Genomic DNA, 19,414 nt, shown 5'->3' on the forward strand with positions numbered 1-19,414 from the left:
GAAGAGAAGAAAATATTAGTAAAAAGATTAGGTTATAAAACAATGTAATTTCAGCAAAAATCAAAACTTACCCTTCAACAGATGTATATGGTATTAGTCGTCCATTCCAAAAACATTCAAAAATAGGTCTTTTCCCTCTTGCAGCTTTCTCAAGTATAAAACAATCATCATCATCATCTTCATCTTTTAATTCTAGAGTACAGGAGGAAGTGGAACAAAATGTTTATTGCTATAAAGTATATGCAACTTTTATCACTGAGAAATCAATTTCTGTAAGTAAAATATTAAAGTTCCTTCAGAGAAATGGTAACAAAAACTCATGGTTGCTAACATTGTATTCTATAAAACCCAAAGGTAGCTTTACTCTTAGTCTGCCTTACAAAGGAAGACTCCAAAGCAGTTATCCATTATCAATGGTGCTTCTCATTTGAAAGTCAGTAATTGCTTATATACTAATCAACCTGTGTTAGGAACTACACTAGCTACTAGCTTGCAATCATTAAAAACTGTTTATAAAGCAAAAGAGTCATACATCCAAAGAGATTATGACCTAGCAGAATCCACCTTCCCTACAAATATAGGAACATAAGTCCTATTCCTGAAACACAACTTTCACAATTTTGTCAGAACCAGTGTATGTTCACCTAAAAATTATCTGGGAAATGTCTGGGTTGCAGTCGAGGTCCCCAGTAGGGGGAGCATGAGAGGCAACCACACATTAATGTTTCTCTCCCTCTCTTTCTCTCTCCCTCCCCTTCTCTCTAAAAATAAATAAAATCTTTAAAAAATACTACGTTTAAGTTTATGTTATATAAACTATTAAATTTTTGAGGATCAGATTCAGGTGATATAGTTAAAATTATAAAATATGTTACAAAGCATCAAACACATAATTAACACAACTAACTGTCTATAGCTTTTTAATGTTATTTTGGCAATTCATTTTCATATATCCAGATAAATTAGGATCAAACATTGTAATCATGATACAGCAACACCTCAGTTATTCTGGCATTAAGTCAACCTCCCCCCATATAATCCTCTCTACCCCTCAAAACCCTCACAATGAGTCCTAAGTAAAAGTTCCTTTCAATCACAGCAAATTGGTTTGCTCTTAGAGAACCCCGCTCATAAACACATAATTTATTGGCTCTCATTTTCAGAAATCATTTGAAGAACTTTATCTTTTTGTCAATAAGCATACAAATATTAGAAATGGCAGAATAAAAATGGGCCAGAGACATCACAGGAAGCAGAGCCACTGAGTAGCAACACGTATGAGCACTGAATTATTGATGTTGGGCATAATGACTTATAGCAGTTTCTTAACCCCCACAATACCTCTATGAGGCATTAACTAGTACCCTCCATCACATTTTACAGATGAGGAAAACTGAAGTAGGCAGTAGTTTGTTACAGTTTACACAACAGAAAGTGGCATAGGTGGGATTCAAATCAGGAAATCTGGTTCGAGAACCTGCAACACTAAGGACATACTGAGGAAGTATTCTGAATAAGAAAATTTAATACTGTTGCCCTGGCTGGCGTAGCTCAGTGGATTGAGGGCAGGCTGCAAACCAAAGGGTTGCCAGTTCGATTCCCAGTCAGGGCACATGCCCGGGTTGCAGGCCAGGTCCCCAGTGGGGGCCACATGAGAGGCAACCACACATTGATATTTCTCTCCCTTTCTCCCCCGCTTCCCCTCTCTCTAAAAATAAATAAATAAAATCTTTAAAAAAAGAGATTTTAAAAGTTCTCTTTATAAAAAAAAAAAAGAAAAGAAAATTTAATACTGTTAATCTACGAATTCAATGAAATCTCAATAATCCCACCAGGAGTTTTCTAAGTGAATGTAGAAAATGATTTTAAAGTTTATCTAGAAGAATAAAAGATTAAGAAATAAGAATTTTCTCAAAGAAGAAGACTGAATATCTTATCCTACAGATATCAATATAGAGTATATAGCTACAGGAGAGTATCATTACTCATGTATAAAAATACAAAATGGATCTATAATAAAGAAACCAGATCTACGTAAATATGAAAACTAAATATTATAATAAAAGTAATATTTCAGACTATTTAAAAAATCATAACATTCAATATAATTGGTGCTAAGGAAACAGGTGTCCATATAGAAAATATTAACTTAAAGCACTACCTCATCCTACACACAAAAAAGTACAGATGCATTAAAGATCTAAAATTATTTTAAAAACCTTCAAGATCCTCTTATTTTTCCACAGTATGACAAAATTAGAAAGCATATAGAAAAAACTGACTACATAAAGTTTAAAATTTCTTTACAAGTACCTACAAAGATAATGGGAAAATAATATGGGGAATATATAAAGGATTAATATGCAGTGCATAACTAAAAGTTCAATAAGAAATCTAAGATAAAAGAATATGTAATGTTTCTTAGAGCTGGTGCTTTATTGATATATAAGTGAATGCACACAAAAATCAAGAATTATAAAAACTACAAATACCTAACATCTTAAAAGACCTGTATAAGTAAAAAGGTATTAATATTTATCTAACCTTAATAACCCAATTAACAATAATAATTAGAAGAAACAAATCACTATCCTAAATCACAACTTCACATTTTGTAACTAAGATAACAAATTAGCATACTTGGAAAGCACGGATCATCAGGGTAAGTTTCTCTATCATATAAGAAAGGGTGATATCGGATAATCCCTTCCACTACACCGTCTCCTTCAACGTGAGCTTTGAACTCAAAACTATCAGTTGCTGTGTTTATATACAACGTCTGCATGTCATCTTGTATGTCCCTTAGGTTGACGATCTTAGATGCCTTCCCCTTTTCAAACATAGAAATCTAAAATAAAAATAAAACAAAAATAATTAAATTCTATGGTGACTTTTGTTCTCAGCTATGATCCAAGAAAGGAATAGGCAAAAACTACTTTTATTAGTATAAGTAATCATCTAACTTAATGAAATTTTTTAATGTGTTACATAGCTATAAGTAGCATCTCAATAAGGAATATATTACTAAAAAAACAGAAAGTAACCCAAGAGAGCAAAGCAGATCTGAGGGACACATAAGTCATGACTACATTTAATTCAAGGTTTCTTGCTAGAGGTAGAAAGTGGGACAATGACATACATGAAATTCTTTCTAACATGTGGGCAAGGATATTGAGAACCAAACACTCAAATGTTTCATGGTTCTAAATCTTACTTCACCATTATAAGACTTCTGAGAACAAAAGGGAAACTATTATGTCACTTTTCCTCTCTGCTTTAAGACATAACATGCAGCAATAACTCATATCTCCATAAAAGACAGAGAAAAAGAAACTATGGTGAAAAAAGGTTTCAGAAAAACATATTTAGGGATGATCTCTTTACTTGGACATCAAATTACCAAAGAACTTTAGTAAAAAGGAGAGCGAAGTTGTTTATCTATTGACTGAATTTTCTTATCCAGAGTCACTTGGAACTGGAACAGATACCTAACAACTGATAAAATTTGAAAGGAATTTTATCTTACTTCAATATCAATGTTGCTGAAAGGTCCAACTTCTTTTGATGTACGTTTTTCATTTCCTTTGGGGCCATGAATATAGTAATGATAAATATGCCTAAAATATAGAAGAGTAACATTATACTATTAAGTCACATAAAATTACAGTTCATACATTCTTCTGCCAAAAAAAAATTTAACTACTATTTGACAGTACCTACTAAGCACTACACCAAGCATTATTAAACATAATATCCCATTTAAAGGTAAAAACAATCCTGAGATGCAGGTATTACTACATTTCATTTTATATATACAAAATTGGGGAACAAGGAGTTTATATAATTTATCTAAGGTCACCGAACTTAAGAGTTTGGGAGAAGGGTGTGCTCAATTCAAGCCTTCCGTACTTCAAAGCTCACATACTTTAAAATTCTAAGAAGTATTATTCAAAAAAATACTAGAAGGCAAGAAGCTATAATTCTACTTATCAGGAATATTAAGGACTTAAATATCAGGGAGCATATAGAATTAGATATCTTTAAGCTATCTGCACAACTTGAGAATAGCATTCTGTAACTCTCATTGCTCCTATCCTATAGCACTGAAAAACCTTATCTCAAAATTTTATACCACTACTTTATTTTTAAATAAAAATTAAAAATAACTATATTTTGGTGAAATAGTATTCAGGGCTAACACATATCAGATCTGTAGTTACTCCTCACATAGGAATTTGCAATATTCCTTCATTATGAATTTTAATTAAAAAAATTATTATCCTAGCTACTGTTTAAAATACTGATAAAAGGAAATCACTGAAAATCTTAAGATCTTTCTTCAGACATCTCAAAGTGTTAACATTATAATCAAAGATAAGTTACAACCATACATTAAGAGGGTGCTATAAATAGCTTAGTGACTGTTTCAAAGAATGGTAAAAACTGTATGTTATTCATTGTTAGACTAGGAGTATGTCCTAATTATATGTTATATACTCTAAGTTCTTTCAGTTAAGACAAATAACTATTAAACAGCAAATAAAATATGTACTGAGTAGCCTTTTGGATAAATGTCAAAAGGTACTTGTTCCAAAAACATAGGTTTTGTTTTTGCAGACGTACCTGTTTTTTTGCAGGACTCGGTAATTCAAACTAATACAAATTAAAGAAACAATCCAGTAAATACTATACTATATAGAGTAGATATGTATAGATAGATATATAGACAGATATATATATAGTGTGTATGTGTGCACACACACACACTATATACTATATAGCTACAGAGAAGAGGCTTACGGCAGCAGTTTTCAACCTTTTCATCTCATGGAAAGATACACATCAAATAATTACTGAAATTCTGCAGCACACCAAATAGTATAGTAAATATATTTTTTGCTGATCTGATAAAAAATAGGTATAGTTTTGATTCATTCACACTAGACAGCTATTGTGTTGGCTATTGTCACTTGTTAAAAATTTGACAATGTAAGGGAAAAGAGGTCAGTGCCCCTGAGTGAATGGTGAGGTATTACATGTTTTAAGAATTCTTGCAGCACACTGGTTGAAAATCACTGGCTTAGAGGCATTAAATAAATGTTTCTCTAATTTGGGCTAATGGAATATATACTCCATAAAAGATTTCCTAGAAGAGACAGATACACAAAGGTTTCTTTTCAGTATTACTAATGTCATATAGACACAGCCATTTTTTTTTCATATGAACAGACTCGCTGCATTCACTGGATAAACACTTACAGAACCTCTACCATGTACAAGGACACGCTTGTGTATACAGCAGTGCATAAAAAATGACATTCCACTGTGGAAAGGCAGACAAAATAGTAAGTAAAATATATGGCATGGAAGAATACAACAGGTCCTATAAGAGAAGTGCAAAAGGGGGCTATGGAAATGATGGCACTGAATTTGATAAATTCTAGTTTATTTAAAATTTTATCATAGGTGTCAAAATGCTTGTGTCTCAAATATTGACCAATACACTACAGGTGGCCAAGAAATATTTACAGACTAGAGAACCATTTTAATGCTGACAGAGTGCTGGTTACTATACTAAGGGAAGAAAACGGGCAGGAGCAAAGCAGACATCCAAAAAGCTTCAATGTATCCGTAATACTTTTGTTCTTAAAGAAACATGTTGTGAATCAAATACAAAAAATTACTTACGCTAACTGTCTTGTCCAAAGATGAAAATAATTTTTCAAGTACTGTATGTGTTCTGATTGTACTCCTGTGATAACCACAGCAGTAAAGCTATCTTTCTCCTTCTCCTCTGAGATAAGATAATGTAGAAATCTTTCATCATCATTTGTAATGTGAACAGAATCAGATGGCTGCAAGAATGAATATAAGTAAAACAGATTACATACACCTTAATTATAATTATAGAAATAATATTTTTTTGTGATTGACTTGGATACCTTCAAAGGATACAGGCTTGGATACAGGCTTCCAGAAACTTTTGGAGAAAACTGGCCCAATACAAATCAGCTGAGTGTGTGACAATACAATGAGGACAGAGAAACTTACACAGACTGCTAAACTGGCAAACATAAAGGAGTATCCTACCATAATGCTAAAACAATTTTAGAATCACAAAGAAAAAGGGAAAGACAAATAACTATGAAATTTGTAATGCTGGAAAAAATTGAGGACACTTCCCTAGGGTGAAACAGTCCTTGCTTGGGATACCTACCACTTAATTTGGTCAAGATCACTGCCCACCCTTCCATGTTCAATAAAACTACGATGAAGCCTGAACTCAGCTGGCTTAGCACACAGGCATTTGTGTTTAATAAAAGATAGTAGAAGCATCCTAGACCCCATTCCACTTTCGGAAAATATCTATAGCTTGTAGAAGGGAAGTAGGGAGAAGAGATAAGGGGGAGTATTTGAGGATAAATATTATAAACTTCTCAACTTTTACTGAGTCTATATGTGTTAAAAATTTCATGCATATATGTGCATATATATACTATGTATGTTGCCACATACATAAAAAATTATAAGGATAAAGATACACCCTGAACTATTGGGTTGGCCAAAAAGTCTGTTAAATTTTTGTGTATGTTGCCTCTAGTAGTGTTTAATTATCTTTAACTTCATTTGAAACAATTTTGTTAGATTGTATTGTGACAGGTGTCATATCAGCGTACATTTAAAAAAACTTAAGATTGGTGAAATTTTTGTTTAGCCATTTTAGTATTGGAGATGGAATTAAATATGTGACATTTTTGGCATATTATGCTTTATTATTTCAAGAAAGGTAAAAGTGCAACTGGAATGCAAAAAAACGTGTCGAGTGTATGGAGAAGGTGCTGTGACGGATCAAACATGTCAAAAGTGGTTTGCAAAGTTTCTTGATACTACTGACAATTTTGGCCAAATAATTCTTTGCTGTAGGGCTGTCTTATGCACTGGAAAATGTTTAGCAGCACTCCTGGCCTCTATACACTGGAAGCCAATAGCTGGATAGCCGACATACCCAAAATATCCAAATCAATAAAGTTATTGGTGAAAATGAAAAAATGTAACATACTTTTTGGCCAAACCAATATTATGGCTAGGAAAGTGGCTGATTTTCTTTCTTTAATATGCATGTATTACTTTCTTAAGAAAAAATTGAAATAGCCCTGGCTGATGTGGCTCAGTGGATTGAGTGCTGGCCCGCAAACCAAAGGGTCATTGGTTCAATTCCCAGTCAGGGCACATGCCTGGGTTGCAGGTCAGGTCCCCAGTAGGGGACATGTGAGAGGCATCCACACATTGATGTCTCTCTAACAAAATTAAGCAGGTTTCAGGTGCACAATTCTACAACATATCACCTGCACACTGTATTATGGTTTACCATCCCATGTCAAGTCTCCATCCATCACCATTTATCCCCACTATACTGTCTTTCACCATTCCCTACCCACCTCCCCCAGCAATTACCACACTGTTGTCCAAGTCTATGAGTTCTCTTTTTTTTTCTGTTTTGCTCAATCCCTCCCCACCCCAGGGCTGTCAGCCTCCTATTTATGAGTCTGTCTCTATTTTGCTTGTTAGTTCATTTCGTTCATTAGATTACACACAAGTGAAACCATCTGGTACTTGTCTTTCTCTGACTAGCTTATTTCACTTAAAAAGAAGGAAATTTTACCCTTTGTGACAGCAAGGATGAACCTGGAGAGCATTATGCTAAGTGAAATAAGCCAGTGTCTCAATCTTAAGAGAAAAGTCACTTGGCAAGGAACAGATTTGAGAATTGTTGATATTAAGTGGCATACATACATACATGCACCCACACACAGAGACAAGGCAAGACTGCAGGTTATATCAAGAACTACCAACCCCATGAACATTGTAGTAAGTGCCACCAGGTCAGGAATATAGGAGGAGTCAAAAAAAAAAAGAGTAGGCTCAAAAGAACTGGTCCGGAAGAAAGGACCAAGGTCCTATTAGTACCAATAAATGTTTGTGGGGACGAACTAAACACAAAATACAGGAAAAGCTGGCAGAAAGGATGATCCAAGAGACCTCAGTTGAAACCAAGCATCATTATATGTACACAGTTTTGAAAAATCATTTAAATCCTCAATTGCTAATTTTTCACCAGTTTTAACATGTCAAACAATATTTCCACCAATATAGTTTAAGGCACTTTGTGAAAGTAAGGTAATATGGAAAAGATAAAATGGAACACTGCTATGTAAATATATCAAGATATGTAAATTGTTAAATAAATGCAACAAATTTGAAAGGAAAAAGTGGGATAAGCAAAAGGAAGAAATTTCCTGGACGGAGGAGAATGTCCAGTTATAGAAAAAATAATAGTAGTTAATAAACATGAAAAAAATTCAGCTTACCAATGAAAAATTTCACTACCAAACCAATGAAAGAAAAGTTGTTTTTACCCATCAAATTGTCAACATTTTGCTGCCTCCCCTAATTGTTTTTAAAAATAAGAAAATGATCAAGTAGGCACTTCCATATACTGTTCTTGGGAGTATATTTGATTTGGGATCAAGCTTTCAGAAAAGTGGTTTTGTAATGTATACTATGAAACATTTATAAAGTTCACAGTATGTCACAGGTGTTAAAATTCCAATTATCTATACCAAAAAACCCGTAAGTCCGGCAAAGTGTTATGGCAAAGATATTCATAGTGGTGTCTTTATAATTATATAAATTAAACATTATATATATTTAAATTATAGATACTCAACAAAATAGGTTACAGCACATTCAGCTCAAGGAACACTATGAAGCCATATGAACTGTGTTGTGTACCAAAATAATTTTAACATGGAGAAATACGCAAAATGTTAATTTTAAAAAATGTGGGCTCAAGCTATAAGTATATAATTAAAAAGTAAGACTAGAAAAAAAATTCAGCTAAACATTAAGTACCTTTTTCTGGCATTTGAAACTATTTTTACTTATGTACATTTTCCTACAAAATGTCTGCAGTTTGTTTCAGACTCAGAAAAGAATTCTTAAAAATCTCAAAATTACTTTAAAATAAAGATTTTAAAACTGAAAATTCTGAAGTGTTACAAATGGAGAAAAATTTAATGACTCCAATAAATATCATGTACATGACCAAGATTCAAATTTATTAAAACATTCTGCTTATTAAAAAGAGAATCAAAGCAAATTTATAACAGAAATAAATAGCTCATTTCTTTCTCTAAAGCTCTGATTTCCTAAAAGTCTATTATCCTATCACTGTTTTCTATTCTAGTTCTGTGCTTATTATAGCACAAAGATTTAAAAACTCAAACTCAGTGCAAGGAAAAAAGTTTACAATCTTATGAGCACTTTCCAGGAGGATTACTCAGCTTTATGAAAAAACTTGTTGTCTGAAGACTTCCAGCCTGAGAAAACATATTATGATCACTTTTGCTATTCACAGAGAAAAAAGAATAAAAATATTTTAACCTGAAAACTCCATACCTTAACGTTTCTTAAAGCAACATTAGTATCTTAGATAGAATTAGAAAAAAATTATTGTCCTATCATCCATCCAAATACCTTTACAATTAATGAGTTGAAATGTAGTATACCTTTCTGTTTCTAATATATCCACTATATATTGACTCTTTATTTTTCTCCTTCTTCTCAAAATCTTCTTTAGAAAGCACAAGTTCATGAACATCTTGGGAATCTGAAGGTTTGCTTATCATCTGTTGAATATTAAAAAGATTACTTTAAAAATTCCTAAACGTTAAACTGGTTAACACATTTAGACAGTATCAACCTCAAAATATTTTGATTGACTTTCATTTATAAGAAATTTTACTCACTCTGGCTGATTGTCCAACAAAGAAAACAGCCTGCTTGCCCCCAACACCAAAATAGGAAATATCACTATTTAAACTGCGTGGCACTGGTACTGGTCGAACATATCCTGAATGATCACTAAAATAAAACATTACATTAATGCAGTGATTTTAAACCAGCTACTCAGTTACAAAAAGAAATTGTCATAACACTTTGATTAAGTATTAATTAAATGATCCCTAAGTCAGATAATATCCTGTTCAAAAGTAAAAGAATTAAGAGCCAGAAATCAAGACATCATCTAGTCCAGTGTTTCTCAAAGTTTATTCACGAGAAATCTGCATTAGTATCACGTGGATACTCTAAGATATGCAATTCTTGGGCCTAGTAAGTCACAAAATCTCTCAACAAACATGACTAAATAAATATCTATACATATATATAAATGAGTTTTGAAGTAGTAAACAGTGACATATATACATATGTGTACCTCAACAATCTTCCCATCAAAACTGTTTACTGCTTCAAACCTCATTAAAATATAGTGTGAAGAATAATGGGAACTGTAGCAAAGAGATTCTTATTTCCATGTATCATGAAAAATGAAGAGCTCTGAGTAAACCTCCTACTGCATCACATGGAGAGGAGGCATCCCTGTGTTCTCAAAATATAGACAAAGTCTCCAGGGACACCATTTGCCAAATATCAGAAATAAAGAGAATTATAAGTGAGGCTGTAACCACTATCACACTAAATGAAAAGGCCAGAAAGCAGATGTGGCATACCTGGGAAGAATTAGAGAAGATAACAAAGATATATTGAAATAACTTACCGATAAGAAACAAAAGAAAGAAAAGGAATGGAAAAAATCAAAGTGGGTCTAAAAGACATGGATGACTGAAAGTATCTCACACAGTTTAAGTGTAGTTCTAGAAAGGGAGGACAGAATAGATAATAGCTGCAAATATTCTTGAACAACTGAAAGATGTGGCTCTACAGATTCAGACCAAAGGAGCCCAAAGAGGATACATAAAAAGAAATCCACAGCACAGTGAACACCAAAAACCAAAGAACTAGAAACAGGCTGAGATGTAATACAAGATAAAACAAGATAGCAGGCTTTGAAAGCAACAATGTAAGATGGTGGAATACAATCTCCAAGTGAATAGAGAAAAATCTGTCAACCAAGATTTGTGAACTAGAGCTAAATGAAGAATTTACAGATAAAAACCAAGAGAATTTACCATTAAGAAATTTGCTCTAAAGGAATGCTTCTAAAAGCGCAATTTGACATGGAAGGTACATGGTAAATACAAAGTTAATTTTTAAGATGTTTTTTCTAAATGTGTTGTTAAAAAAAAAGGTGTGTATAAGTTGTGAGATTTCTAAAAAGTCTGACTTGAAATACTAGACAATAAAAGTATTATCTTGGCAAGGAAGTGGTCAGAGCTAAGTGTTCTAAATTCTCTAACATGGGAGGAGGGAGATATTTTGATTTTTGAAGTCAAAGTTAAATATGCATTTTAAAATTTAAAACACAACCAGGAAAATAAACATACAAATTCAAAAACATTAAAGAGAAAAAAGGTGGAACAAGATTGTAAAAAGAATCAACAAAATGATGCAATGAATTTTTTAAAAAAGACAGAAAACAAAACAGAAATAATGGGATAGATAAAAATATCTTAATTTTAAGATATAAATTTAAGGTATAAAAAAATCTGAATCACATATATTCATAATCAAAATAACATAAAGACAACAACGACCAGGTAAGACACTGTTAAACTACACCTACAGAGCAAAGCACAAAAAAAACTACTGCTCCCTCAGAACATACAAAGGCATCACCATATACAAACCCATCTCTACAGAACACAGACACAAATCTTGTCCCCACAAAACACTCATAAAATGCCTCCACACAAAAAAACATGCATATACAAATACCCCCAATAAAGTATAAAAACATACCACACCATGCACACACACTTACATTGCCCCTAACACAAAAACACACCCTGACACCACACAACATACACACACCAACAATAAAAAGAATGTTTTAAACAGTCGGAGAAAGCATACAACACATACTTAGAAACAAAGAACAACAACTTGTTCATCATAAACTAAGGAAGCCAGTATATACTGATATTTTTAACAAACTCAACCTAAAATTCCATACTCGGCAAAAATACCTTTAAAGGAGAATGGGAGGGAGGGAGAAATACAGATTTTATCACACATACAAAGTTGAAAAATTCTTCAAGAACTTGAGACATAAAACTGTTAAAAGACCTACAAGAATGAAAATGTTACTAGACAGATTTACACAAAGGAATGAAGACCACCAGAAATAGTAAATATGTGGGTAAATATAAATTGACTCAGGGACTCAAACAGAGATTTATATATGCATGTTCATAGCAGCACTGATCACAATAGAGACAACAGTCAGAAATAAGCCAAGTGTCCATTAACCTACAGATGGAAAACAAAATGTGGTACAGCTATAGTACAGCCATAAAAAAGAATGAAGTTCTGATACATTCTACAATATGGATAAATCTTGAAAACATTATGCTAAGTGAAACAAACCAAATACAAAATGACAAATGTATGATTCTCCTTAAGTGAGAAACCTAGAATAGGCAAATTCATTGAGACAGAAAGTAGAATAGTGGTTATCAGCAGCTGAAACTAGAGTTATTATTTAATGTGTACAGACATTCAGTTTGGCAAGGGTGAAAAATTCTGGTAATATATAATGGTAATATATATAAAACATTGTGAATAAAATTAATGCCACTGAGTCATACACTTCAATGTGGTCACAAAGGCAAATTTTATGTTATATATTTTTTAACACTTTTTTTCAAGGAGTGTTAAAAAGACACAGAGTGTAGGGAAGTGGTTGGCTGACTGGGGCTGGGGAGTGCAGGAAATAGGAAGAGGTTGGTAAAATGGTACACAGTTTCAGCTGAAAGATCAATAAGGTCTGAAGATCTAATATATATACCATGATGAGTACAGTCAATAACACTATATTGTGTAACTGAAATCTAAAAAGAAAACTTAAATGTTCTCACTAAAAATAATAATAGATGAGATATGTTAATTAAAAGCAAAATAAGTAGAATAAACTTAGATTTTGACAGTATATATCAAATGCAAAGTGTATAAAAACAAAAGCACAAAGATCAACATGGTGTACAATAAAATGATGGCACTGTTACAATATATTTTAACTATATGTATAAATAGTATGGTATTACTACTTGATACAGACTATAAATTAAAGATGTATAGGATGAATCCCTAAGTTACCAGTAAGACAATAAAACAAAGTAACAGTTAATAAGACAACAAAGGAAATAAAATGGAATCACATACATACACAATACTCTATGAGAAATTAGGCAGAAAAAAGGAAACAGGAATAAAAATGACAAAAAATAAAAACAAATAACAAAGGTGGTATGTTCATATCCAAAAATACCAATAATCACATTAAATGTAATTGGTCTAAATATCCCAATAGACAGAGATTGTCAAATTTTAATACTCAACTATATGCTACCTAAAATAAACTCTCTTTAAATATAAACAGACAATAAGTTAGAAGACTAGAAAAATCATTTATACTAATATCATTATACTAATGGAAACAGAGCTACAGTAGCTTTATTAACATCAGACAAGGTTGAAGAAAAAAACAATGAAATGAATACATGGACAAATAAAATATACTACTGTTCTCTTTTTCAGTTTTTAAAAATTATGTTAGCCTGGTGAAGTCAAATTAACACTGTCTGATGTGGTTCTCAATGTATATAGAGGTGATACTTAAAAATACAAAACTATAAATGGGAGAGAGTTAATTTAAGTAATTTGGCTAAAATTTCTGCAATAAAATTTACATGGTATAATGTCCAATAAGTTATATATGTCTACAGTATTCCCTCGAGCAATCATATAAAACAAAATAAAGGCACACTCAAAAACACTGTAAGGAAAATGGTATACTGAAACATGTTCAAGTTAACCACAAGAAGGTCTGAAGAGAGAGAAATGAAAGACAAAGAAAAATTGACACATCACATACTTATGTCATAGTATATCAATAATTACAATAAATATAATGGTACAAACAGATTAAATAAAATTGGCACAGTGAATTAAAAACATGAACCAACTACAGGTAGTCTACAATAAACCCATTTCAAATATGATGATATAGTGACATCAGTAGTTTTAAAAAATGCATGGAGAGTTTTCAAGATATCAGTGAGCAGGTGGATCTAGCACTCACTCCTAGGACCAAAATTAAATACAATTACACTGGGAAAACAATCATCCTGAATAACCAACTAAAGGCTAGCTGAAGAGGAGCCTAATGAGCAAGGATTTGCAGAAGCCACATCAAGACTGCACCTGCATGGCAGCTCACATACCAGTATCAGGGTTGCGCCTTACAGTGAGTGGCCTGAGGGTCAATCCCAAACAAAAACCAGCAAACAACAATCAAGACTCAATGAAATAAAGGCAAGTCAACTATCAGATATTGAGTTCAAATAAATGGTTATAAGGAAGATCAATGACCTCACACAGAATTACCAAAAATTACAGGGAAACGATGACGAATTCACTACAAACTATATCAACATGAAAAAGGAAATAGAAACTATCAACAAGGGCCAAGAGGAAATGAAGAATACAATTTATGAATTGAAAAACACAGTAGAAATCAAAAGCAGGCTAGATGAAGCAGAGGACTGAATCAGTAAGCTGGAGGACAAGGTAGAAAAAAACACCCAGGAAGAGCAAGAAAAGGAAAAAAAACTCAGAAAAAAATGAAGAGGGGTTAAGGGAATTACAGGACAACATGAAATGTAATAATATTCATTTAACAGGGATATCAGAAGAAGAAGAAGAGCAAGGGATAGAAAACCTGTTTGAAAAAGTAATGATGGAAAACTTCTCTAATTTGATGAGAGAGAAAGTCACACAAATCCAGGAAGCACACAGGGTCCCAATCAAGGGGAACTCAAAGAGGCCTACTCCAAGACACATCATAATTAAAATGGCAAAACTCGAAGACAAAGAATCTTAAAGGCAGCAAGGGATAAACAGGAAGTAACATACAAGGAAGCCCCAATAAGACTAGCAGCTGATTTCTCATTGGAAATGCTACAAGCCAGAAGGGAATGGCAAGAAATATTCCAAGTAATGAGAAACAGAGGCCTGCAACCAAGACTATTTTACCCAGCAAGGCTCTCAATCAAGATAGAAGGCTAAATAAGTAGTTTCCCAGACAAAAGAAGTCTAAAAGAATACACCTCCACCAAACCAGCTCTGAGAGAGATGCTAAATGGACTGCTTTAAGGAAAGGAAGGGAGAGAGAGAGAGAGAGAGAGAGGAACACAGGTACAAAAAAACAGCAATGAATAAGTACCTGGTATCAACAATCACCTTAAATGTAAATGATTAAATGCTCCAATCAAAAGACATAGAATAGCTGAATGGATAAGAAAGCATGGCCCACACATATGCTGCTTACAAGAGACCCACCTCAGGGCAAAAGACCTATACAGACTGAAAGTGAAGGGCTGGAAACAAATTTTCCAAGCAAACGGACAGGGAAAAAAAGCCGGGGTAGCAATACTCATATCAGACAAACAGACTTCAAAACAAGGGCCATAAAAAGAGACCCAGAGGACACCTCATAATACTCAAGGGAAGAATCCATCAAGAAGACATAAACATTATAAACATATATGCACCCAACATAGGATCATCCAAATATATAAGGAAAATCTTGGAGGACTTCAAGAAAGATATTGACAGCAACACAATTATAGTAGGGGATTTTAACACTCCACTGTCAACAATGGACAGATCTTCAAAAAAAAATATTAGCAAAGATCCTGCAGCATTGAACAATGTCCTAGATCAAATGGACTCAACTTATATATATAGAACCTGTCATCCCAGAGAAGCAAAATATACATTCCTTTCCAATGCACATGGAATATTTTCAAAGATAGACCACATGATAGGACACAAAGCAAGCCTCAACAAATTCAAGAAAATTGAAATCATATCAAACATTTTTCTCTGACTACAAAGGACTGAAACTAGAAACCAACCTCAAGTAAAAAACTCCAAAACACTCAAATTCATGGAGGTTGAATAGCATGCTATCAAACAATGAATGGGTTAAGAATGAGATCAAGGAAGAAATCAAAACGTTTCTGGAAACAAATAAAAATTAACTCACAACACTCCAAAACTTATGGGACACGGCCAAGGCAGTCCTAAGAGGGAAGTTCATAGTGATACAGGCCTACCTAAAAAAGATAGAAACATTTCAAATAAACAACCTAGCCCCATGCCTATAAGAACTTGAGGAACAACAAAGACAGCCCAAAGCAAGTAGAAGGAAGGAAATAACCAAGAGCAGAAATGAATGATATACAGACTAAAGGAACAATTCTAAGAATCAATAAATCCAGGAGCTGGTTCTTTGAAAAGATAAAATCGACAAGTCTTTAAGCAGAGTCATCAAGAAAAAAAGAGAGGACTCAAATAAACACAATCAGAAATGAAAGAGGGCAGATCACAACTGATACCACAGAAATACAAAGGGCTGTAAGAAATTACTACCAAGAACTATATGCCAAGAAATTTGAAAACCTAGGTGAAATGGATAAATTTCTAGAAAAATGTTATCTCCCAAAGCTAAATGAAGAAGCAGAAAGCCTGAACAGACCAATAATAGCTAACAAAATCAAAGCAGTAATTAAAAAACTGCCAGCACACAAAAGCCCTGGTCTGGACGGTTTCACAGGAGATTTTTACAAAACAGTTATGGAAGAGCTAACCCTTATCCTTCACAGACTTCTCCAAAATATCCAAGAGGACCGAAGACACCCAAAATCTTTTTATGAAGCCAGCACCATCCTAATCCAAAAACCAGACAAAGACACAACAAAGAAAGAAAACTACAGGCCAATATTGCTGATGAACATAGACACTAAAATCCTCAACAAAATATTGGCAAATGGCATCCAGCAACACATCGCAAAGATCATACACCATGACCAAGTGGGATTCATCCCAGGGATGCAAGGATGGTACAATATTCACAAATTAATAATTGTAATACACTACATAAACAAAAGGAAAGACAAAAATCACATGATCATATATCTAGATGCAGAAAAAGCATTTGATAAGGTACAGCACCCATTTATGATCAAAACACTCAGCAAAGTGAGAATACAGGGAGCATTCCTCAACATAATAAAGGCCATATATAACAGACCTACAGCCAACATCATACTCAGTGGGCAAAAACTAAAATCTTTCCCACTAAAATCAGGAAAAAGACAAGGATGTCTGCTTTCACCACTTCTATTCAACATAGTATTGGAAATCTTAGCCACAGCAATCAGACAAGAAAAAGAAATAAAGGCATCCCAATTGGAAAAGAGGAAGCAAAACTGTCATGTTTGCAGATGACATGATAGTGTACACAGAAAACCCTACAGACTCTACCAAAAACCACTTGACCTAACAAGTGAGTTTCAAAAAACAACGGGATACAAAGTCAATATTCAGAGGTTAAAGGCATTTTTGTACACCAACAATGAAATATCAGAAACAGAAATCAGAAATCCCATTTGATATAGCAACAAGAAAATTAAATACCTAGGAATAAACATAACCAAGGAGGTAAGAAACCTCTACTCAGAAAACTACACAACACTGAAAAAAGAAATTAAGGAAGACACAAACAAATGGAAGCATGTACCATGTTCATGGATTGGAAGAATTAACATCATCAAAATGTCCATGCTACCCAGAACAATTTATAGATTCAACGCAATCCCTATTAAAGATTCAACGCAATTCCTATTAAAGTACCAATGACATATTTCACAGATATAGAACAAACATTTCAATAATTTATATGGAATCATAAAGGACCCCGAATAGCCACAGCAATTTTCAGAAAGAACAAAGTAGGAGGGATCACAATACCTGGTATCAAACTATTACAAGGCCACTGTAATCAAAACAGCCTGGTACTGCTGTAAGAACAGACACATAGACCAATGGAACAGATGAGACAGCCTAGAAATAAATCCAAGTATCTATGGTCAATTAATATTTGACAAAGTGGGCAGAAGCATAAAATTGAGCAAAAATAGCCTCTTCAACAAATAGTGTTGGTAGATCTGGACAGCTACATGCAAAGAAAGGAAACTCGATCACCAACTTATACCATACACCAAAATAAATTAAAGGTGGATAAAAGACTTAAATATAAGTTGTGACACCATAAAAGTCCTAGAGGAGAACATAGGCAACAAAACCTCAGATATTTGACGCAGTAATTATTTTCATCAATATGTCCCCTATTGCAATGGACATAAAGGAAAGAATAAACAAATGGGATCTCATCAAAATAAAAAGCTTCTGCATGGCTAAAGAAAACATTAGCAAAATGAAAAGGGAACCAACAGTATGGGAAAACATATTTGCCAATGATACCTTGGACAAGCAAGGGCTTGATCTCCAAAATACGTAAGAACTCACATGTCTCCACTCCAGGAAGAAAAACAACCCAATTAAAAAATGGGCAAAAGACCTGAACAGACACTGCTCCAAGGAGGACATACAGAGGGCCCAGAGACATATGAAAAGATGCTCAGCATCACTAGCCATCAGAGAGATGCAAATTAAAACCACAATGAGATACCACTTCACACCAGTTAGAATGGCCATCACAAACAAATCAACAAACAAGTGTTGGAGAGGGTGTGGAGAAAAGGGAACCCTAGTGCACTGCTGGTGAGAAGCAGACTGGTGCAGTCACTGTGGAAAACGGTACAGAATCTCCTCAGAAAACTAAAAATGGAACTGTCTTTTGACCTGGATATTCCACTGCTTGGATTATACCCAAAGAACCCTGAAACACCAATGCATAGGAACCTATGCAACCCAATGATCATAGCAGCACAAGTTACAATAGCCAAGTGCTGGAAGCAACCTAGGTGCCCATCAGTAAATGAGTGGCTCACAAAACTGTTGTACTTTTACACAATGGAATACTACACAGCAGAAAGGAGCCCCTACCCTTTGCAACAGCATGAATGGATCTGGAGAGCATTATGCTAAGTGAAATAAGCCAGGAGGTAAAAGACAAATACCATATCATCTCACCTATAAGTGGAACCTGATCAACAAATCAAACAAGCAAGCAAAATATAACCAGAGACACTGAAATTAAGAACAAACTGACAGTAACCAGAGGGGAGGTGGGAGAGTATAATGCGGGTAAAAAGGGGAAAGGGTTTTCAGGAACATGTATAAAGGACACATGGACAAAACCAAAGGGGGGTAGGCTCAAGGGAGGGAAGTGGGGATGGCTGGGGTGGGGGAATGATGGGGGGGGAAATGGAGACAACTGTACTTGAACAACAATAAAAAAAAAGTTAAAAATAAATTAACAGCTGATTCTTCATCAGAAATCATGGAGCCAGGAAAGCAGTGGGCTAAAATACTCAAGGTGCTGACAGAAAAACACTGTCAACCAAGAATTCTTTCTGTGGCACAA

At 33.9% G+C, this 19,414-nt stretch overlaps 1 protein-coding gene across 1 annotated transcript in view; it reads right to left on the bottom strand.

The window, feature by feature from the left end:
* SMCHD1 (structural maintenance of chromosomes flexible hinge domain containing 1) overlaps nt 1–19,414 on the bottom strand; it is a 139,777-nt gene that overhangs the window by 103,537 nt on the left and 16,826 nt on the right. Inside the window, exons 6-11 of the mRNA XM_024580150.3 lie at nt 9,810–9,924; nt 9,570–9,689; nt 5,689–5,855; nt 3,527–3,617; nt 2,641–2,848; nt 72–192 (exon numbers count right to left, since the gene is read on the bottom strand). Coding sequence (XP_024435918.2) covers nt 72–192; nt 2,641–2,848; nt 3,527–3,617; nt 5,689–5,855; nt 9,570–9,689; nt 9,810–9,924 — 822 coding nt within the window. The remainder of the gene's footprint in view (nt 1–71; nt 193–2,640; nt 2,849–3,526; nt 3,618–5,688; nt 5,856–9,569; nt 9,690–9,809; nt 9,925–19,414) is intronic.

This window comes from Desmodus rotundus, chromosome 10, assembly GCF_022682495.2.
Source record: "Desmodus rotundus isolate HL8 chromosome 10, HLdesRot8A.1, whole genome shotgun sequence".
Classification (NCBI taxonomy): domain Eukaryota; kingdom Metazoa; phylum Chordata; class Mammalia; order Chiroptera; family Phyllostomidae; genus Desmodus; species Desmodus rotundus.